At 44.9% G+C, this 19,011-nt stretch overlaps 2 protein-coding genes across 6 annotated transcripts in view; both read left to right on the top strand.

Moving 5' to 3' along the window:
* Positions 1-3,138, top strand: part of LOC308114341 (uncharacterized protein) — a 32,543-nt gene extending 29,405 nt beyond the window's left edge. For all 4 annotated transcript variants that reach the window (XM_080471147.1, XM_080471146.1, XM_080471145.1 and 1 more), the window contains exons 43-47: positions 1,045-1,167; positions 1,255-1,443; positions 1,639-1,795; positions 1,886-2,033; positions 2,506-3,138. In XM_080471147.1, coding sequence (XP_080327273.1) covers positions 1,045-1,167; positions 1,255-1,443; positions 1,639-1,795; positions 1,886-2,033; positions 2,506-2,907 — 1,019 coding nt within the window. In that variant the 3' untranslated portion in view covers positions 2,908-3,138. The remainder of the gene's footprint in view (positions 1-1,044; positions 1,168-1,254; positions 1,444-1,638; positions 1,796-1,885; positions 2,034-2,505) is intronic.
* Positions 3,139-3,674: 536 nt separating this feature from the next.
* On the top strand, positions 3,675-17,273 carry bsk146 (brain specific kinase 146). 2 transcript variants are annotated; one of them, XM_080468909.1, is made up of 5 exons: positions 3,675-3,853; positions 13,927-14,194; positions 14,282-14,484; positions 14,927-15,118; positions 15,194-17,273. In XM_080468909.1, the coding sequence occupies exons 2-5, from the start codon at positions 14,023-14,025 to the stop codon at positions 15,983-15,985; spliced, it is 1,359 nt and encodes a 452-aa protein (XP_080325035.1). In that variant the 5' UTR covers positions 3,675-3,853; positions 13,927-14,022; the 3' UTR covers positions 15,986-17,273. The 2 variants fall into 2 exon arrangements, with proteins under 2 accessions (XP_080325035.1, XP_080325036.1); XM_080468910.1 differs by lacking the exon at positions 3,675-3,853 and adding an exon at positions 7,945-7,998 and having other exon boundaries at positions 15,194-17,267.
* The last annotated feature ends 1,738 nt before the right edge of the window (positions 17,274-19,011 follow it).

Below are 19,011 nucleotides of genomic sequence, written 5' to 3'. Positions count from 1 at the left end.
TTTCAGTTTCTCTGAAACAGGCCGTGTTTTCACTGCGATCGTTGCTCCTTCAGTCCTGGAGTCGACAGCGGATGAAGGCAGTTTGCAATCGCACGCACGCACAAAGTCTTTTCTCTCTGAATCAAGAGCGTTAACCTGAACTACATCGTTGTGCAACCCGAGACTACAGGTGACGAATTAAGGGAGCGTGTGGGCGGAACGGCGGGGAGACAAAAGATGAAAAAAGTTTGGGCTCGTGTGGACGGGGCCTGAGTTGGCCGAACAGAACCCGGTCAGACACTTGATTTGTGTGATCCTGCATTTTGCCAAATAAAGTGACCGACACAGTCAGAGTGGACATCATATGTGTCATAACAAAACGAACATCAGTCTCTGAGACGGCGAAGGAATTCCCAAATAATTTTGGCTGTGCATTTTCCACATCCCACAACAGACGAGGAAAAAACTGATGACTGGACAATATAAAGCCGCTCAAAAAAGGCCTTCATACCAGGCATGGTATGTGAATTAGAGATAAAGTCAACTGGTAAACTAAATTCTACAGATGGGATGACAATAGTTCAGATATCTCGCCCTGGGCCCCAGCAAAGCTGTCAGCTGGCCTGATGTGACTTATTATTAAGAAGTGACTTGTATATATGAAAATATACTTGTAGATACCATCTGTGACCACTAGGTGCCACTGTATGACAACAGAATGCAGCTACAGTACCACAGAAAAATCTTTATTATTATTACCGTAATTCATTGACAAGCTCCACAACAGATTTTAGACTATAAATGATCAAATATGTGGAAACAGCAGCAGAAACTGTGATGAAGGAAGGAAAGAAGACAATCATGAAGTAAAAGCGTGACACAGTCAAAATCTCAAGAATAAAGAAGAAAAATTAGGTGACAAGACGGTTTTGTGTTGTAAAGTCAAGAATAAAAACTAAATGTCAAAAATTGTGTCAAACCAACATTTTGAGATTTACCGCCGGGAGAAATGTGGACATTGTGTGGCCGTCCGGTGAATCTTCACAAGCTGTGTCCGTTGAAAAGGTTCGTCCTGGTTGGTGCCGTCCAGCAGCTTGGTGGAAGAGACGCCGCGACCATCAGCGGACGGAGAGCAGACGCTCGTGTGCTGGCCGCCCCGAGCGCCTCTCCACAACACCGGAGCCACAGGTGAGTCCACATCAGAAACACATCTGGGGAGATGTTGCTGCGGTGGCGTTGTGGAGGCTACATGTTTTTTTTTTGGGTTGTGAGCAGCTCCCACAGAAAACAGCGCCGTGGAGGCCGTCATGAAGATGTGGCCTCCTCCGGCTCCTCCGAAAGACGCCGACAGGCCGAACAGCCACGAGGGAGAGAACATCAGGAGCAGCAGACCCTCCGAACATCCTCCCACATTCCTCCGACATCCCGCTCACTCCGAGTCCCCCAGCTCCCCCAGGCCTCCAGGTAACACCTCAAGAAAAGATTCCTTCAATACGTCTCCAGCTAAAATGGCAGGAATCGATACATTATTGGCACAAAAAGAAAATAAAAATGACCTAAATCAAAAAAGTGCCGAAGCAAATGAGTTCATGTTCTCAGTTTAAAGCTTCCAGTTGTTTCCAGTGATCGATGAAAACGTAGTAACTACCTGTGTGACAGAGCTGAGTCAGCAGAGAGAGACCACCAAGCCGGGAGATGACATCCTGGCCCCGCCCACTCCTTCATCTGTCCAGCCTCCTCCTCCTCCGCCACCCCCACCTCCTCCGTCTGCGGCCCCCGCCGACGCCTCCGAGAACCGTCCCGCTGCGAGCACCCTGTAGGCCCTGGCTCCTCCTCGTCCCGTCAAACTTTCATCTCCTGAACTGATGTCGGCGTTTACCTGACGCTTCCTGTCTCCTCTCCTCAGCGCCGCTCCAGACGCCATCGTGCTCCCCAGCACCTTCCAGGGGGCCGCCGCCCCGGCTCAGCGCCCCCCCCTCAACCTGGACTTCCCTCTGTTGCCTCCGCAGGCGATGCTGGAGGACATCGAGCTCACCTGCCAGAGGCCCACCACCGTCAGTACACACACACACACACACACACACACACACACACACACACACACACACACACACACACACACACACACACACACAGCTCCTGATTCAATAAGAGATGTACACTATCGTCAACAGCATCGCAAACAGAACTGTTTTAGTCCCTGTTTACGCCACAACGATAAAAAATAAATAAATAACAGTAAAAACGAGTGGCTGACCCTCCAAACCAAATTTTCAAAAGTGCAACAGATCTGTCTTCATTCATGTGTTTTTACTCTAACACAACTTTACACAGTAGAATGAAGTACAGTAATGATTGTGAAACTAGAAAACAGCAGGCAGAGCAAACAAAACGTCACCAAATACTGGATGTGGCTCCTGAACTAAACCGGTGTGACAAACATCCCGTAAACAATCATTCAAAACAACCAAGAACACGAACGCCAGAGCAGACCCTGACACTGACTGGCGTCCCGCTCTGCCGCAGGTGATCTTATCCGACGACCAGACGGACAAGGCGGCCATCGGCGAGTGGGGGGAGAAGCTGGTCAACTCCTTCCTGTGCCAGTGGCGGGACGGCGCCGACCCCCGGCGCCCCACGGAGGTCTGCTGGTGCAACCAGAGCGGCGAGAGCGGGCAGCCGTACGACTTCCGGCTGAGCTTCGGCGAGTCGTTGGTGTTCGTGGAGGTGAAGTCCACGGTGAAGCGGGAGAAGGCCTTCATCCACCTGTCGGCCAACGAGCTGGACCTGGCGCTGAAGGAGAAGGAGCGCTACCACCTGTTCAGGGTCTACAGCGCCGGCGACTCGCACAGAGTGCGCCTGTGCCGCATCCGCAACCTGGCGCAGCACCTGCACACCAAAGACGTGGGTCTCTACCTGTTCGTGTAGCACCGAGGGTCTTCGCAGCGCCGGCGTCCCGCACTGACCACTTCTGCCTTTTACGGTTCAAACTACGTGCACTGACGTCTTTTAAGTTTTGCCTGCTTGTTGATTGTTTTTAAATGACAAATATTGTACACTTTTTTTAATGTTGTATACATTTGTAGCTCTTTTTGTATGCTTCCCTGCGTCACCTGTACTGGAGCATTCCTTTAAATAAAATAAACTTGAAGCATCCTGAACTCGCCTCTGACTCGTCTTCGGTACGACAGGTGGTGGTTGTTGTTTTTGTGTCTCTCCGTCTTTGTTCTTTGTCTTGTTGTAGTTGTTTTGTTCCTTTGTAGTTGTTTTTTGTCTCTGTATTTCTTGGGTGTTTGCATATTTTTGATGAGGTTTTTTGTTGGTTTTTCTTTGTAATTGCTTCGTTTTCTTGTATTTTTCTAACTCCTTATAGTCGCATTAGATTTGTTTGGTCAGACACGGTCTCTTTTTTTCTTCTTTTTCTTTTATTTGTTTTGTGTCCAGTTGTTTAGAATGATCAGATTTGATGGAAAGTGGTTGTGTTATTTCCGACTGGCCATGAAGGCGTCGTAGTCTGTACGGAGACAGAGCCGCGGCGGCGCCGAGCAGAGCCGCGCTCTGATTGGCTGGATCTCCGAGGTGGAGGCGGGACTCCGTTTTCACATCCAGCGAATGACACTCATTGCAACTGGCGGGGCCTGGCTCTGATTGGCCGGCTGTGCCCGGTAGGGGGCGGGCCTCTGCTCCGCTCCTCTCCCCTCCTGGAGGACGGAGCGATGCGGAGACAATAGGACGCAGAGCCGGAGGAGGCTGCAGGATGCTCCGCGAGACCGCCGAGGACGCACCGCTGGACCGTGACCGCCGCGTGAGCTGCTGGCTGCTCTAGTATGTGCGCGTGCGTGCGTGCGGCTGCAGCAGGATGACGGACTGAAGGGTGAGCTTGTGCGTGCGTGTGCGGGTGCGTGTGCGGGTGCGTGTGCGAGCGATACCATGTATTTGTGTTATTGATCCATGCATCCTGTCTTACTGGAAGGAGGAGGGGATTATTTCTTTTTGTGGGGGGGGGGGGGGGGCTGTCATGTTTCTGCAGCAGCTGATGCATGCGCGTGTGTGTGCGTGCGTGTGTGTGTGTGTGTGCCCCCCCCCACTCTCCCCCCGGCGGTGCGCTCCGAGGACACATTGCAGGTGGGATCCGGCATGACGCAGGCCCGCAGAGCGCCGGGAATCAGCACCAGAACATCATGTTTACATCTGACACCCCCCCCCCCCCCCCCCCCCCCCCCCCTCCATCCCTCCATCCATCCATCCATCCATCCATCCAGTCATCATCTCACCTTGTGGAGAACGGGAAGTGAACGTGGAAGCAGATCAGCCTGTAATTAATTCATCTGACTGTAATCATGTCTGCTTTTAAAACCCACTTTGATAAGCTGTGGGTCGGGTCTACACACACACACACACACACACACACACACACACACACACACACACACACACACACACTCTGATGAGTCACAGATCAATGTAGGTCAACCAGAACTGGACCGACGGGCGTTTTCTCAGAAGAACGCCACCGAGCTCGTTCACGGTGGCGTAGTGGTTGGTGCTCGCGCCTCACAGTGAGGAGGGCTCCGGTTCCAGAGCTTCACAGGTGTTTGCATGTTCTTCCTGTGCTCTGGTTACCAGTTCTCTGTGATGGACCGGTACCTTCACCCTCAGTGAACAGTTCTAACGGTCCTTGTCATTCTGGACCTTTCCCACGTGGTTTGTTTCCTGATAAGAATAGACAAGATGAAACTCTTTGAAAAACACACAAAATGTAATATTCACAAAACAAATTGGATAAATATAATGTAACCCCCCCCCCCATAAATATGCATATAATCAATATGCCAACAGTAACATGGGGGTCATTATCACAGAACTACATATCAGCAGTATCTGTTTTTTTCTATAGAAGCAAAACAAAGTTGCCTTGTAACGGAATTTCTATTAGAGTAGTGAGTTTTCTCCTTTGTCAAGTGTCTTTGATCCAGTTATTCCTTCTATTTAAGCAGTATAATGGTACGTTTACGCGTTTTCAAGTGAAAATATTTACAAAAACATGGCTGCTGTTTGCCCACACTGGTCAGAGTTCTTGGTTTGGACCAGTGAAGACGATGAATGACCTTAAATGGTATAATTCTGTGTCGTAGAGGGAAAAACGACTTCCATGCCTTCACTTTCGTCCACTAGAGGGCGTCGCTCCGCATCTACACACTCGTCTTTTTAGAGAGAAGTCGGACTAATGCTGACAAAGAAAGAGGAACACTCGGGTGGCGTGTGATTCCGTTAAACACCTCAAAGATGCTTTTCATTGGCTTAACCTCAACACTGCCCCTGCATGGTTCCTGCTGGTACTACAGGTACTGCAGCAGCAGTTCCATTCTCAGATGTTTTGTTGAGTACAGACGGAATCCTTTGGGCCTATGAGCCTAAACTTTTAAGTTCTATTTTTATATTGTTTGGCTACTTATGAGCCCTATATATGGAAATAAAGCGGTACATACCATGTTTGACCACTAGATGTCTCCATATGACAACGGATAGATGCTTCATCCCTGGAAAACTTCCATTACTACTGTATCAGACTGACCTAACGAAATACGTCAGTATTGTTGATTTTTCTCACAAAATGTTTCCAACCTGCTTTTTTTCCGTTGTTGTAACTACGCGGATTGTCTCACGAGTTATTCCTTGATTAGCCAACTCGGGTAACATTTCAAAGTAATAATTAATGATAGTCATATAATATGTAATTAAGTAGTCAGAGGGAGATTAGTGCTCTCTAATGCTTATATCATAAGTAATACATGGAATAGTTTAAAATCCAGTGAGAATTCGATCAAATTCAGTCTTTATAAGGTCAAAATCCTGAATTGGGTCGATATGATGCTTTTCAATCACGTGTTATACTCAATTTAAAGTACTGAACCAGCCTCCGATCAAAGTCTGACACGGTCTTCTATCTCATCTGGTGTTACTTTGAGAATCCGCCCACGCCTCAAACTTTCATTCAGGAAACAAAGACGCTTTATTTTGGAAAAGCTGAACGATTGTTTGAAATGTGTGAGGAGTGAGGGGATTTAACTTTTGTCTCTGACACAGACTGTGACATGACTTCATTTCACGAGAATTCCTGCAGATTTAAACACCGTAGCGATTTTAAAGTCGGTTAAACGTCTTTTACTGTCATTTCTTAATGGGAAAGTCTGTTGAAAAGCATCAAACTGACCGGAAATCAACACATCTGTCTTAGAAAATGGACAAATGTCTCAATTGATGTCTATAATTCCTCATTCCCATTATTTATTGTCTTAGTTTTGTAAAAGTTTACACATATGTATAGTGCAAAATACACATGTTCATGTAAATTTGCTTTAATTATTGTGCATACTGTATATTCAATGCATCAACTTCGACTTGCAGATTTAATCTGACATGTAATCATTTTTTTTTTTATGACCAATCATCATAATCAATATAGTATAATCATCAAGTTCCAATGAATCTTAAAGATTTCTTTTTAGCATTTAATCATAATACATGAAATATTTTAAAGTTTTAGGAAACATTTGTATTGTAAATATAACTTCACGTGAACGCTATTTTCAGGTCTAAAACTGGTAAATATGCTAAATTCATTAAGACGTTCATAACGGGACGTCTTAAGAGCTTTTAGGACATTGATATCGGTGGGAATTACCAGTTGAGTAAGCCTCATTTCCCAGTTAAAGCTTGTTAACTACGTTGCTGTATTCCAGATTACGCCATTCAGAAAGGATATTTCTTATCTACAAGCACATTAACCAGTTCCCAAAACTCACCACTGAGTTTTGGGAACTGTTTCACTTTTCCAGTGGAAAACTGGGAAATTCCCAGTTGGACGCTGTTGAGGAAACCCCAGGTTGGGAACGAGTAGTTTATGGTGTCAGTAATTGAGGATGTTTGATGAGTAAAATGACTTTTTGTATTCTAGTACGTTTTACAACAAACTTACCCTATCGTTCTTCGGGAGTCCGCAGGACGCCAATCTGCTCCATCTCTATTTTAAAAAAGGAGGATTTCTTGACCTTTTTCCTTCTTCGTTTGCGTACATTTTTTTAATTAGTGTCTTTTGATCCTTTCGATAGTATAAAATCCACACTGACTCCCCGGTCTTTTAAAATGAGCTTCATGTACATTTTTAGACCATTAACTCTGGTTAAGGTCAAAAGTCGGTTGGATTTGAATCATTTCATGTTTGATCTTTTGGCCAATCATCTGAGTGGTTATTACATCAGTAGGTACAGAGACGAGAGAGAAAAAAAAAGTTAAAGACTGATAATTGATGTTACCTTACACTTCACGCTTATGCGCTTCATAGCAATATAGTTGTTTAATCGGATTGAGTCCTGCTGCTCAAAATGTCCACTAGGTGGAGACGAAGGGTGTGTTATTTATGGTATTTTTTTTTGACAAAAAAATCCTGTTTTCATCTGGAGCAGTGCCATTGAGACAGACAGGAAGTGTATTGTATATAACTTCATTACTGTAATGTTACATCGTTCCTGGACACAAAGCAAAAAAAATAAAAAATAGCACAAAAACCCCAAAACAACAAACTGCCCAGTCAAAGCTGTTTTGAATAGACAGAATAAACAAAGACTATTCAATTAATGTGATTTGTATTACTTGTGTGTGTGTTTTAAACAGTTTTCTAGTCTATTTATGAAAGAGTGTGTACCTGTTTCTAGAAAATTCTGGAGGACGAGCAGTGGGTCACTGAAACATAAGAAGATGGCACTGTGATCGATGGGCGGGGGGGGGGGGGGGGGGGCACCTGGCATGGGTGCGATCATCGCCTTGCCAGGCTGGATGTGCTCAGCCGCTCCATGCTGCCCGCCGGTTGCGTAAGCCCACTGGGATTTAGTCAGATGTAACCCCCCCCTCACACCACCGCCACCACCACAGCATTAAACCTGGTGGCACAGAGTGACAGTGCTCAGACAGGAGGAGGAAGAGGACGTTGAATTTTAAGGGAAAACAGTCCTGAGGGGGGTGAGTGTTGATTTCACTAGAAAACTACCAGAAACTCAGTTGTTTAAGTGTTTGGTTGAAAGACGAGAACTAGTTCTGGATCTGTTTTGTGGATTCCAGCTGTGGTTTGATCAGTTCAGGTGATTGAAAATGTTCCAGGTTTGGTTTTAAGAGTCTGTGTCATCTTGTTTTCTTAAAAGCGGGTTCTGTTTAAGGAGTCGTGGTGAAGTCAAATAAGTTTAAAAAGTCTGGTAGAAAGCGTCTGGGTCCAGTTGTAGTTGTCCAGGTGTCGATCTATCGATCCAGGCGTTTGGTAGAAAGTGTCCAGACTCCGGTGGATCCTCATTGAAGGTGTTTGTAACCATTTATGAAAATATCCGGGCTGAGTTTATAGACTCCACATCAAGTCTGAGTCTATTTGAAAGAGTCCATGTGTGGTTTTAAAGTCCGGGTCATGTTAAGTGTTCAGGTTTCACTTTAAGAATCTACTTAGTTTGGACCTGATTGACAAGAGAATGTTAAAGCGTAAATCAGGAATGTTGATCATCATTCAGTCTTTTCTGCTCTGTTTTTGTTCTTTTATGGAAACAGGTACCCTCTTAATAAATAACGAGAAAAGTTTTCTTTGGAGCCCACCAGGGGGCAGTCAAGAGTTTTTGGCAGCAAATCATCTTTCTGGTCTGGTGAGCTAAAAAGAGCCTAATAACTTAGCGGCACCAATATCTGAAAGGTCTTTAGGTACTTTTACTATGGTTTTGATTGGTTCATTGTTACCTTTGGGCGATTTCAGGGTATGTCTAGGTTTCAGTTTGTGAATGTTGCTGATGGAAATCAAACAATCATTAACAATATATTGCTTCTTATTGAATTTTGGAAATTTTCGGGCGATTGACCTGATTTCACTCTCGGTATAAATGAATAGGTGACCTGATATCAGTCACATGCTGTAGCTAACAATTTTTGCCACATAGAGGTAAAGCTTTGTGCCCCTGGTACTTCAAGTGGACCCCCGTACCCCTGGTACTCCAAAAAGGCCCCGTGCCCCTGCTCCTCCATGGGGACTCCCACTCCCCTGGTACTCTGCTCCACACTTAGTCATATTTTCAGTAATCTTTATGAGCATTTCATTCTATGTCCATTCCGACTCATATTTGGCTTCATGGCATCGTCTCTGCTCTGCGGGAGGCAGGTACCGCTTTGGGTAAAGTAGGGTCTGATGAATTGTGTGGTAACAGGAAACAGTTTTAAACCTAAAACAGATAAACCAGCAGTTATGCACTTTTGGTTCTGACCTCCTGGTATTGAAGAGGTTTTTCAATGGGTTTCAATGTTTGATGAGAAGTCTGTGATGACCAACGATCTTCACCAGACTTTCACCTTCTAACACTCGTCACACCCAGAATCTCAAACGGTCATCTCATTTCCGCCGTCCAATCAGCAGCCTCACACCTGTTCCTACCAGGTATTCTACTGCATGTGGAGTGCAGTTAATCGTGCATCAAGTTACTTCTATTGTTAACACACACACACACACACACACACACACACACACACACACACACACACACACACACACACACACACACACACACACACACACACACACACACGGTGGGATGTCAGACTTCCTCTCCCCATGGAGCGTGAGCTCTCATCCTGACCTGATGACTCATCCAGCAATGAGTCTAATCTGGCTGCATCTATATAAATAAGATACACACATACACACATACACACACACACATGGATGGATGGATATCCCTTGAAGGTGCTGACACAGACCTGACAGCGGGGAGTGTTTGATGAAGCCTGGCTCAGGTGATGGGGGTGTCTAACACATCAGAGGCTCCCTCCCTGGTTTTTTTCTCGCCGCGCCCACAGATTGCTTCTAAGACGGGCTGCAGACTCACTCTCTGATCTCTGATTCGACGAAACGCTGCAGTGAAGCCAAACAAGCTTACACAACCGTTCAGAATGAAAGCGCTGATTAGTTTTCCTGCTTTAGATGATGGCCAAAATGGATATGGATTAAGTTTGGGTTTTGCTTTCCAAACAGCAGATTCTGTAGAGCTGGACTGGACTAAATGTCCTGGGTAGCCTTGCACTCTCCCCGGGACCCGGACAAGGTTGAGGAAAGGACTGTATTTGTTTCAGCGGGGATCCCACGTGATTCTTCCTTTGTCAGTCTACAGCAGTCATGTGATTTTGTGTGTTGCTCCTGATTGGTCATTGAGCTATGAATCAGTCTCAAGAAGTCTTGGATTATTGTAATCAGGCATTTTAGTCCATTACCGTCCTGAGATTTCTCAGTGTTGTGATATGGCCAGTATTGCTCCGGACCTGGTCCGAACAGATCCGCTGACTGCGCAAATAGACATTAACTAATATTGTAATGAGCACAACAATATTCGTTATCGTTGCCAGTAAAAACAGTCAGGTCAGTTGACGATCCAGTTTGTGATGTGGCTTCGCCTCCTGGCAGCCTCAGTCCTGACCTGACATCGGAACTTTTAACATCTTTAGAGTTTTTTTTGAGAAAGTTGGGTCATGTAAAGACTAAGAACGGCCATGCCTGGATGAAGCCAGGGTTGTTTGACAGCCCTTGTTTTTATGTAACCGTCAATATATTAATGACTAGGTGAATGTGTAAAAAGAAGCCCAACTCTGTCTTCTGATTCTGTTTTCATACTGACCCAGTAACTTCAGAAGCTTTTCTGTTGTTAATGTGAAATTTGAATTGATGATTGAATATGATAATAATGGAACCATTTAGTTCAAAACATTTCCTGACGACTAAGTCAACAAGTCAAAAGTTTGAGATAAAATGTATAAATTGGACTGAAGTAAACGAAGTTTAAATTATCGCCTCTAAGCGAAGCATCCAAATCAACTTTGATTCCTCAGTCCAAAACAGAAAAAACTATGAGACTGTAATGATGACTCAGCAAATGTCGGTCTCACTGGTAAGTTATTATTAGGTATGTTATTGATTATAGCAATAAAAGTATCAAACCTACAAAACTACTTTTATCAAAAGATGACTTTATAACACGTCAATCTCTATTAAATGAAGTCCTTACAGTTTGTAAACCCTGGATAAGCAGTGGAACAATGTGACCAATATAATTTTGTAGATTTGTTCAGGGACGTGAGACACGTTTCTCCCTCTTTTTCTTCCTCTTCAAGTACCCTTTCAATAATTCTCTCCTCCATCACGCTCCTCCCTTCTTTTTTTGGCAGGCATTTCCTTGGCTTTCTTCTCTCTTTTATATTCTTTTTATCTCTTCATCGCTTTTAGACGACAGGTTACTTACCTTGATGATCCTGTCAGTTTGGACCTGGATATCAGGTTTTGGCCTCTTTGGCAGCTCCTCTTTTGGCTCGTTTTCACTCTTTAAATCCACCTCGTTCTAGTACGATTGAACGACCCCTCGTAAGCTGTTATTTTGTCATGATGGTTTTCTCAACAGATTTCATAATTTCCCATATCTGCAAGTTTTGCACTCTGGGTCTAGAGAATTAGTCGAGATTGAGTTTCTAAAGCGAACTGTCTGACTTTCTGTGCTTTTTCACACAAAGTTGTAAAGTTGTTCTGTTGGCCAAATATCATCATCCAGTGTCGGTTCACATCAATGATTTTCTGAGTTCTTCGCTCTTAACGTCTCTTTACTTCTTTTCTAAGAAGAACAATCTCAATCTTCTGGTTCTGTCGGGTCTTTTTCCACCACGTTCACATTAACAGATTGTTATAAAACACTGTTGCTGTCTTGTCTTCAGCCTCCTCCTCAAGCTTGGTGACTCACATTTATTCCAAGATAGCCATGGTAATCTTCAAAGTTCTCATTCCACCAGGAGAGTGTTCCTCTCTGCAATGGCATTATGCCGTTTTTCTTTCAAATGCAAGCTGAACTTCCTTCTTGTGCAACTGAAGACAAAAACCAAAAGTTGCCGTTCCAATAGTTGACCGGCTTTCACTAAGGTTTGAAGTGTAGAGATAATCCAGTGAGAGTTGGCAGATCGATTTGGGTTAGATATCAAAGTACATTTATCTTGAAGGTTTTTTTATTTTTTTTATTTCATTAAGGACGTCTAATGGTGAAGTAGATCTAGTCACTATGAAGAGGGTAAATGTTTTTTTCCTCTTTGTGGTAAATATTTAGAAAATAATGAATAAGTAGACCACAGGGGCAATAGCGAATCGTACTTACTCCAAAACCAAACTGCCAATGTGGAGCACAAGCAACCTGTCAGACTGGACTGGTTTTATTCGCCCTCACACATAAAGAGAAGTGTCGTCTGCATATCGATAGAAGCTCAGGCTGTGCCGTCAATACTACCTCGATCAGATTATCTTAGTGACGTTACAACAATGCAGTAAGAACTCTGAGCTGTTTTTCTGTTAAGATCATGAGCTGAGAAACGTGATACGTCGAACAAGAAGCCGACTCAACATACTAAAATGCAAACACACGGTTCTGCATTGCGACAGTGTCCACTTGTGATCCAGGGCAGCAGAAACTGAACCGTTCTGTTTACAACGTCCTGTCCTCGATGTGTGTGTGTGTGTGTGTGTGTGTATCACACACGTGTGAAATCGGGGACACAGCACATCCTGTCTGAACATTTATCACCCGAACTGACTCAGCTTCTCTCACCTGCTGGCATCCACCTTAAACACACACACATTTTACACCCCCACTGAGGAACACTGGAAAGTGAACAATCTACCTAAGCTGCTTTTTGTTTTGTCACGTAGTTTGAGCCTCTAATTGCAGGGTGTGAAACGTATGACTCGTGAGCCACAATCTACCCTTCAGACGGTCCAATCCGGCCCGTTGGGACACTTCACTGAGAAACGCAGAAAGACATTTTCTGCAATGTTTCTATTAAACTAGCTACTGCTTCTCTTTCTTTTACTGGGGATTTGTAGTGTTTTAGTGAGAGTGGCAGAAGCAACTCAAGACGGAGGCCTGAGTCGACAGATCGGTGACGCTGCAGTGGAAGCTCGCTACCTTATTGACTTTGTGGCGTTTGCATAAAGCCAGCAAAAAGATATTGCATTTTATGTGAAATTTTGTCATTCTCTATTCATGTCTCTTTGCACTCGCAACGGTTTTCTGCATCGCATAGCCAAATGGCAGAGAGGAAATTTAACCCTTCGTGGGAACTGAATGAGGGGGGAAGATTTGCAAAGGGGCAAATATACCAATGCGTCTCTTATTAGAAAGAAACTGTAGGTTATGTAATGAGCGTGTGTGTGTATGTGTGTGTGATGATGTGCAAACGCTGATATTTCCTCCACGTGTGTGCCTGGAGGTTTGGAGGGAGGGTCAGGATTTGGCAGGTTGGGCTGCTCAGAAAGAGGCAAAGAAAAGGGAAAGCAATCACTAAGAATAATCACACTGCAGCAGGGAATGCATTTGCTAGAGAGGACTGCTATCGGCTTTTTGTACGTGCGTGCTTGTGTGTGTGTGTGTGTGTGTGTGTGTGTGTGTGTGTGTGTGTGTGTGTGTGTGTGTGTGTGTGTGTGTGTGTGTGTGTGTGTGTGTGTGTGTGTGTGTGTGTGTGTGTGTGTGTGTGTGTGTGTGTGTGTGTGTGTGTGTGACTCAGCTCGCATCCCTCCCCTTGGCGAGTAGCATTTCGAATGACTTAAGCCCTCACTGCAGATAATTAGCATTTTCAGTGACTATCACTGCAGATCTGAGCCTGCACACGTTGTTGTCACACACCGACCTCGAAAAAAAAAGACACAAACACAACATGTCTGTCTAAAGAGCACCATGAGCCATTTTTTATTTTTTTTTTTAATGTGGTTACACAGCCAATTACACTTTGTTTCTCGAAATATATATATATTTTTATTGTTATTTTAACATTAGGGGCACCACCCAAATGGTTCCAATGAGCAAACCTCATTAAAGTCTACGTACTCTGGTGTTTCCTCTGCAGTGACACCAGCTGATAGCTGCTGCTCCCGTCTCACCTGAGCTCCGGCTCCTCGCTCTTTTTCCCGCTCGGTTCGTCCCCTGAAGCTGTCCCCCCAGCATGAGTTCCTCTCCGTTGGTTTCCCGAGCCAACATGGACATCTTGGACGAGCTGCAGCTCATCGCTGCTCAGAACCTGGAGAGGCTGGAGGTCAACAAGTACTACGAGGTCATCCGGGAGCTGGGCAAAGGCACCTACGGCAAGGTGGACCTGGTAATCCACAAAATCAGAGGTGAGGGGTCGAAAGACACATCACACATGTTACAGACATATAAGACACATGGACTTAGGTAGCTCTGTCACACGTCTTCTCCAAAAGGTACAAAAATGGCACTGAAGTTCCTGAAGAAGAAGACGACCAAGCTGAAGTCTTTCCTGCGGGAGTACAGCATCTCCCTCTACCTGTCCCCCTGCCCCTTCATCATCAACATGTTCGGCATCGCCTTCGAAACGGACGACTATTACGTGTTCGCCCAGGAGTACGCTCTCGCAGGGGACCTCTTCGACATCATTCCTCCACAGGTACCAGTTCAAAATCACCTTCCCGACTATCAAATTTTGTCTTGTCAGCAGTTCTTTCAGTGTATTTTCAATTCATTTCTTGAATTAATTGACACTATTTTGCCACTGCTAATAGTAATCTGCCGATAATAAAGAGCTGGAAGCTCAATAGGCCAGTTTGTAGACTCAAAGCCTTAGTCTACCAATCAAAAGCACACAATCAAAAGTCTGAAGTGATGCATTTAGAAATGGTTCTAGTCGCCTTTATCCACTTTAGTGGCAGATAATCTGTCCTGCATGACTACAATAGATTCATTCTAACAATGTTTCAAGGCAATACAGCTTCACCATTGGACCCATAAAGGAACCAACAGTAGTTTCATGAGATACGTATTCTGAATGTAACCTCAGTTTTCTCTTGACCATAAACTCATGCCTGGTCTTCCTCTGCCCGGTCCTTCAGATTGGTCTTCCTGAGGCGGTGGCGAAACGCTGTGTGCACCAGGTGGCGATCGCTCTGGACTACCTGCACTGCAAGAAGTTGGTCCACAGAGACATCAAGCCTGAGAACATCCTCATTTTTGACCGAGAGTGCCGCAAGGTCAAGCTGTCAGACTTCGGTATGACACGTCGGGCCGGCTCGCCGGTGAAGAGAGTGAGTATCCCTGCTGCGTCTCGACCCGTACGGTTTCTTGACACTTTTTATGACCGGCCGGGTTCTCCTTTCCAGGTGAGCGGCACCATCCCCTACACAGCGCCGGAGCTCTGCGATGTGTCGCGCCATGAGGGCTTTTGCGTGGACTACAGCACCGACGTCTGGGCCTTCGGCGTGCTGCTCTTTTGCATGCTGACTGGCAACTTCCCCTGGGAGAAGGCGCTGCCCACTGACTCCTTCTACCAGGAGTTCATCCGCTGGCAGAGGAGGAGGACGAACACGGTGCCGTCGCAGTGGAGGCGCTTCACCGAGCAGGCGCTCCGCATGTTCCGCCGGCTGCTGTCCGTGGAGCAGGACCGCCGCTGCTCCGTCAAGGAGGTGTTCGGATACTTCAGCCACTCCTGGATGCTGGACGCGGAGAACGACAACAACAACGGCAACACGGCAGTCGGAGGAGACAGAATATCTGGTAACAGCGGGGGCGGCGGAGGAGGTGGAGGAGGAGGAGGAGGAGGAGGTGGTGGTGGTGGTGGAGGTGGTGGAGGTGGGCGAGGGGACGTGAACGGCACCATCTCGTCGTCTTCATCCGGAGAGGAAGATGAGGAGCTTCTGGTTGAGAGGATGAAGCAGCAGACTCTGTCGCCCTGCTCGCCGCTGTCGCCCCTTTCTCCCATGTCGCCCATGGCGGTGGAGAGGGGGAGCGGGGCCAAAGGGGGGATAATGGAGCCAGGTGGCGGCCACCATTTTGTCTCTGTCTCCACCAACAGCTCCGTGTCGTCCACCAACAGTTACGACCGAATGCCGCGGGAGAACAGTTCGCCGGGCGGCCGAATGCTGGTGGCCACGCCCATCGAAATCTGCGTCTAAGCGTCACAGACTCACCGGTTACACGCTTTTATACCTCTCATCCACCCAAGTAGATGTGCATGCATGGAGAAAATAAAAAGAAAAAAGAAAAAAAAAAGAGTACTAACACGTGTCCTGTTTTAAACATCCCAGGGAAGGAGGAGCACACGCACGGTGGACTCACCAGAGAATGCAAACATTCCCCACGACGAAGGAGGGTTTTTGTTTACACGACCTTGAGGCGAAACCCCGTTTACACTTTGAATCCAACGAGTGTTGGGGGGGCGGAAAAAAAGGCGAGAGAAAAAAATTGCTTCCATTAGAGATTCTGTCACTGATACCATCTGAGAAGAAGACCAAAATGTTCTTAAAGCAATACTTCCAGCAAAAAAAATAAAAGAACAAAAAAAAACAAATGTGAAAAAGCGGCAGCAGGACGCTGTGTGATCTCTTCAAGTTTTCACGAAGCCAAGGGACAAAGGATTTTTATTTTTTAGGAAGAGTTTAAAAAAAAAATGCCTTGTAAGATTTAAAGGCGGAAAAAAAACAGCGAACGCTGGTTTTAAGTGTTTCACGTGTAACTAAAAAAAATGTGACGGTGCGAGTGTCCTCATGTCTGTTTACGTCCGTGTGAATCGAGACGAAGTGGATTTTCTTTTGCTTGTGATTTGATTGTATTATTTATTTCACTCTGTTAAGAAGACCACACTCTATTTTTTCTATTGTTTTGTGTTTTGTAAAGTAGCTTTCATTGGGTTTTTTTTTTTTTTCCATTCGCGTGTGGCGTTCGGGCGCAGCGGGGGAAATAAATCCACTTCTCTGCGCGACACGAGCGGCGGGCTGCTGTACAGGACTGTGTGGACGCTTGTATATTCTGGAAAATGACATGACAAATGTTTATGAAAAACATATCTACTTCACAGACTTTTTTCTACTTGCTCTCAAAGTTCTGTTTCTATAGCTTCTGTTTTTGTTGAAGCTGGGTTTTCTTTCCCCCCCAAAAATGATTCCGTTTTTTTTGCGTTGCTAGCGTTTTCATTTGACGCATTTTCTTTGAAACTGTTCGCAAAAAACCCCTTAAAAGATCAATTCAGCCCAGAAAAAGAGTCACAGAGGAGTCACCTTTTGTAAACAACTGCATGACAAGTAGCTCAAACAAAAAAAAAAGAGACGACAAGGTTAAAAAAAAAAACAAAAAAAAAAACATGTAAAATGTCGTGATGTGAATTTTTTGCAGTAGCACAATTTCTTGCATTCAGTCCCAGAGTGAATATTTGCTGTTATGATCTCTCGAGACATCCCTAGGGCTAAAAAAAAAAAAACAACAAACAAAAAAAAAGATGAAAAAAATCTGAAGAATTACTTTCTATTCAGTGTGATGTATTTGTAGTGCTATTAATGTTGTGTACTCATCTCACCACCTTCAGCAACCAAAAAAAAAAAAAAGTCTAGCTAAGCATGAGGACGTTACGGTTTTGAGAGGCTTGAATTGCAATCAAAGGTCAGGAGAAGATTAAAGAAGATTTTCTCTTCTGACAGGCCGATTTAAACTGAGTAGCGTGGCCTGGATTCTTTTTAATTTAAGTTAAAATAGCAAAGAAAAATTTCATTTTGAGTCGAACCCCTCAATACTTTTGAGAAGAAAAACCCTTTGAATGCGTGTTTTCGTGCTTTCCAGTCATAAGCCTGCATGAACTTGTATGTGCCGATGCTCTGTCGTGGAAAAACCCGCTCGCCAGCTGTAGATGTAGTGTCGCGTTCGTCCATCCCGCGACAGTCGCTCCGCCCGCCCCCCCAACCGAGGAATCGCCAAACTCAGCCCCTCCCCCGCCGAACGACGACCACGTCTTGTGACAATCTCTGAGCTCATCGGCAGCCGGAACAAAGGAGTCCTCATCCAGGAAACTGTGGCCGCGCTTGTTTCCCCCGGCCGGCCGGCCGCGAGCGGCGCCGTGACACCCGGCGACTCGCTCACATGACCGTACATGGCGTTTCTCGCAGTACTCGCCTCCAAAGCCAGCCTTCTGTCGTCAATCCACCACATAAAACCTCGCTTCTGTTTACCTCTTTCAGTCAGAACTGAAGATTTATGATAACTATTGGTTTCTGTCTCTGGGAGACAATTTTTTTCTTTTTTCTTTTTTTACATCGCATGCTTGTAATTTGACACCAGCCTCATCATTGTGCCGGCTGCTAGAATGAACAACCGTTAAACAAAAGAAAGAAAAGAAAATCCAATCAGAGAAACCATCAACCGAGGCCACATGCTCAAGTTAAGTTGGTCAATCAAGACTTGCTACAAAACTGATGATAGGTGTGTAGTTTGGCAGCTGGCTCACACCATTTGGCAAGTTTCAGATTTGTAAATTTCCTGAATCGGGGTAAACCGGTTCCAGCTAACACCTCTGTGTCACTAATGATGAAATCTATCTAAACTGTCCACATAAAACATAAAGTAATAAATAATAACTCTTTTTACACAATAATTCTGATCATTTCAGCCAAAATAAGATCAATTCCCACATTTTTTCCCACGGAATTTCTACCAGACGCTGGCTTAGCTTGCAAACTAGACAACCTTTGAGTTTGTTTTTGGAAAGTTCCATTTTGTGACACACTGAGGTTAGAATATTTTTCAACAATCCCTTATCAAATATTCAGAAAAACCAACTGAAAATGTCGACGTCTCATTTCACTGACAGAAATTTGATTATAGTCCAGAAGAATAACTCAGTTTTACGATAACAACCGTCATGTACTTTTAACAAAATTCCTTTGAAATTGTTTTTCAGATTCTATTTTCACATTTCTTGCAGGTTATTTTATTTTCAAAGCACCCTTTCTGCCTGTAGCTACCACAGCTAGCCTACCTCCAGACCTCATTGACAAATATGATATACTTTTCATTGATATATTGTACGGAAACATGTTTAAAACGCTCTTTTGTGTCTGAGTCACCACATTTTTACAACTTTCTTTAGAATGTATCGTCAAAGTTTAAACTTTAATAATTAGTATTTGCCAAGTACCGGTTACTATTTAGGTAA

Source organism: Lipophrys pholis (assembly GCF_963383615.2).
Source record: "Lipophrys pholis genome assembly, chromosome: 1".
NCBI classification, from domain to species: Eukaryota; Metazoa; Chordata; class Actinopteri; order Blenniiformes; family Blenniidae; genus Lipophrys; species Lipophrys pholis.
The sequence above is the reverse complement of the archived record's forward strand: the minus strand, read 5'-3'. Positions and strand labels throughout refer to the sequence as shown.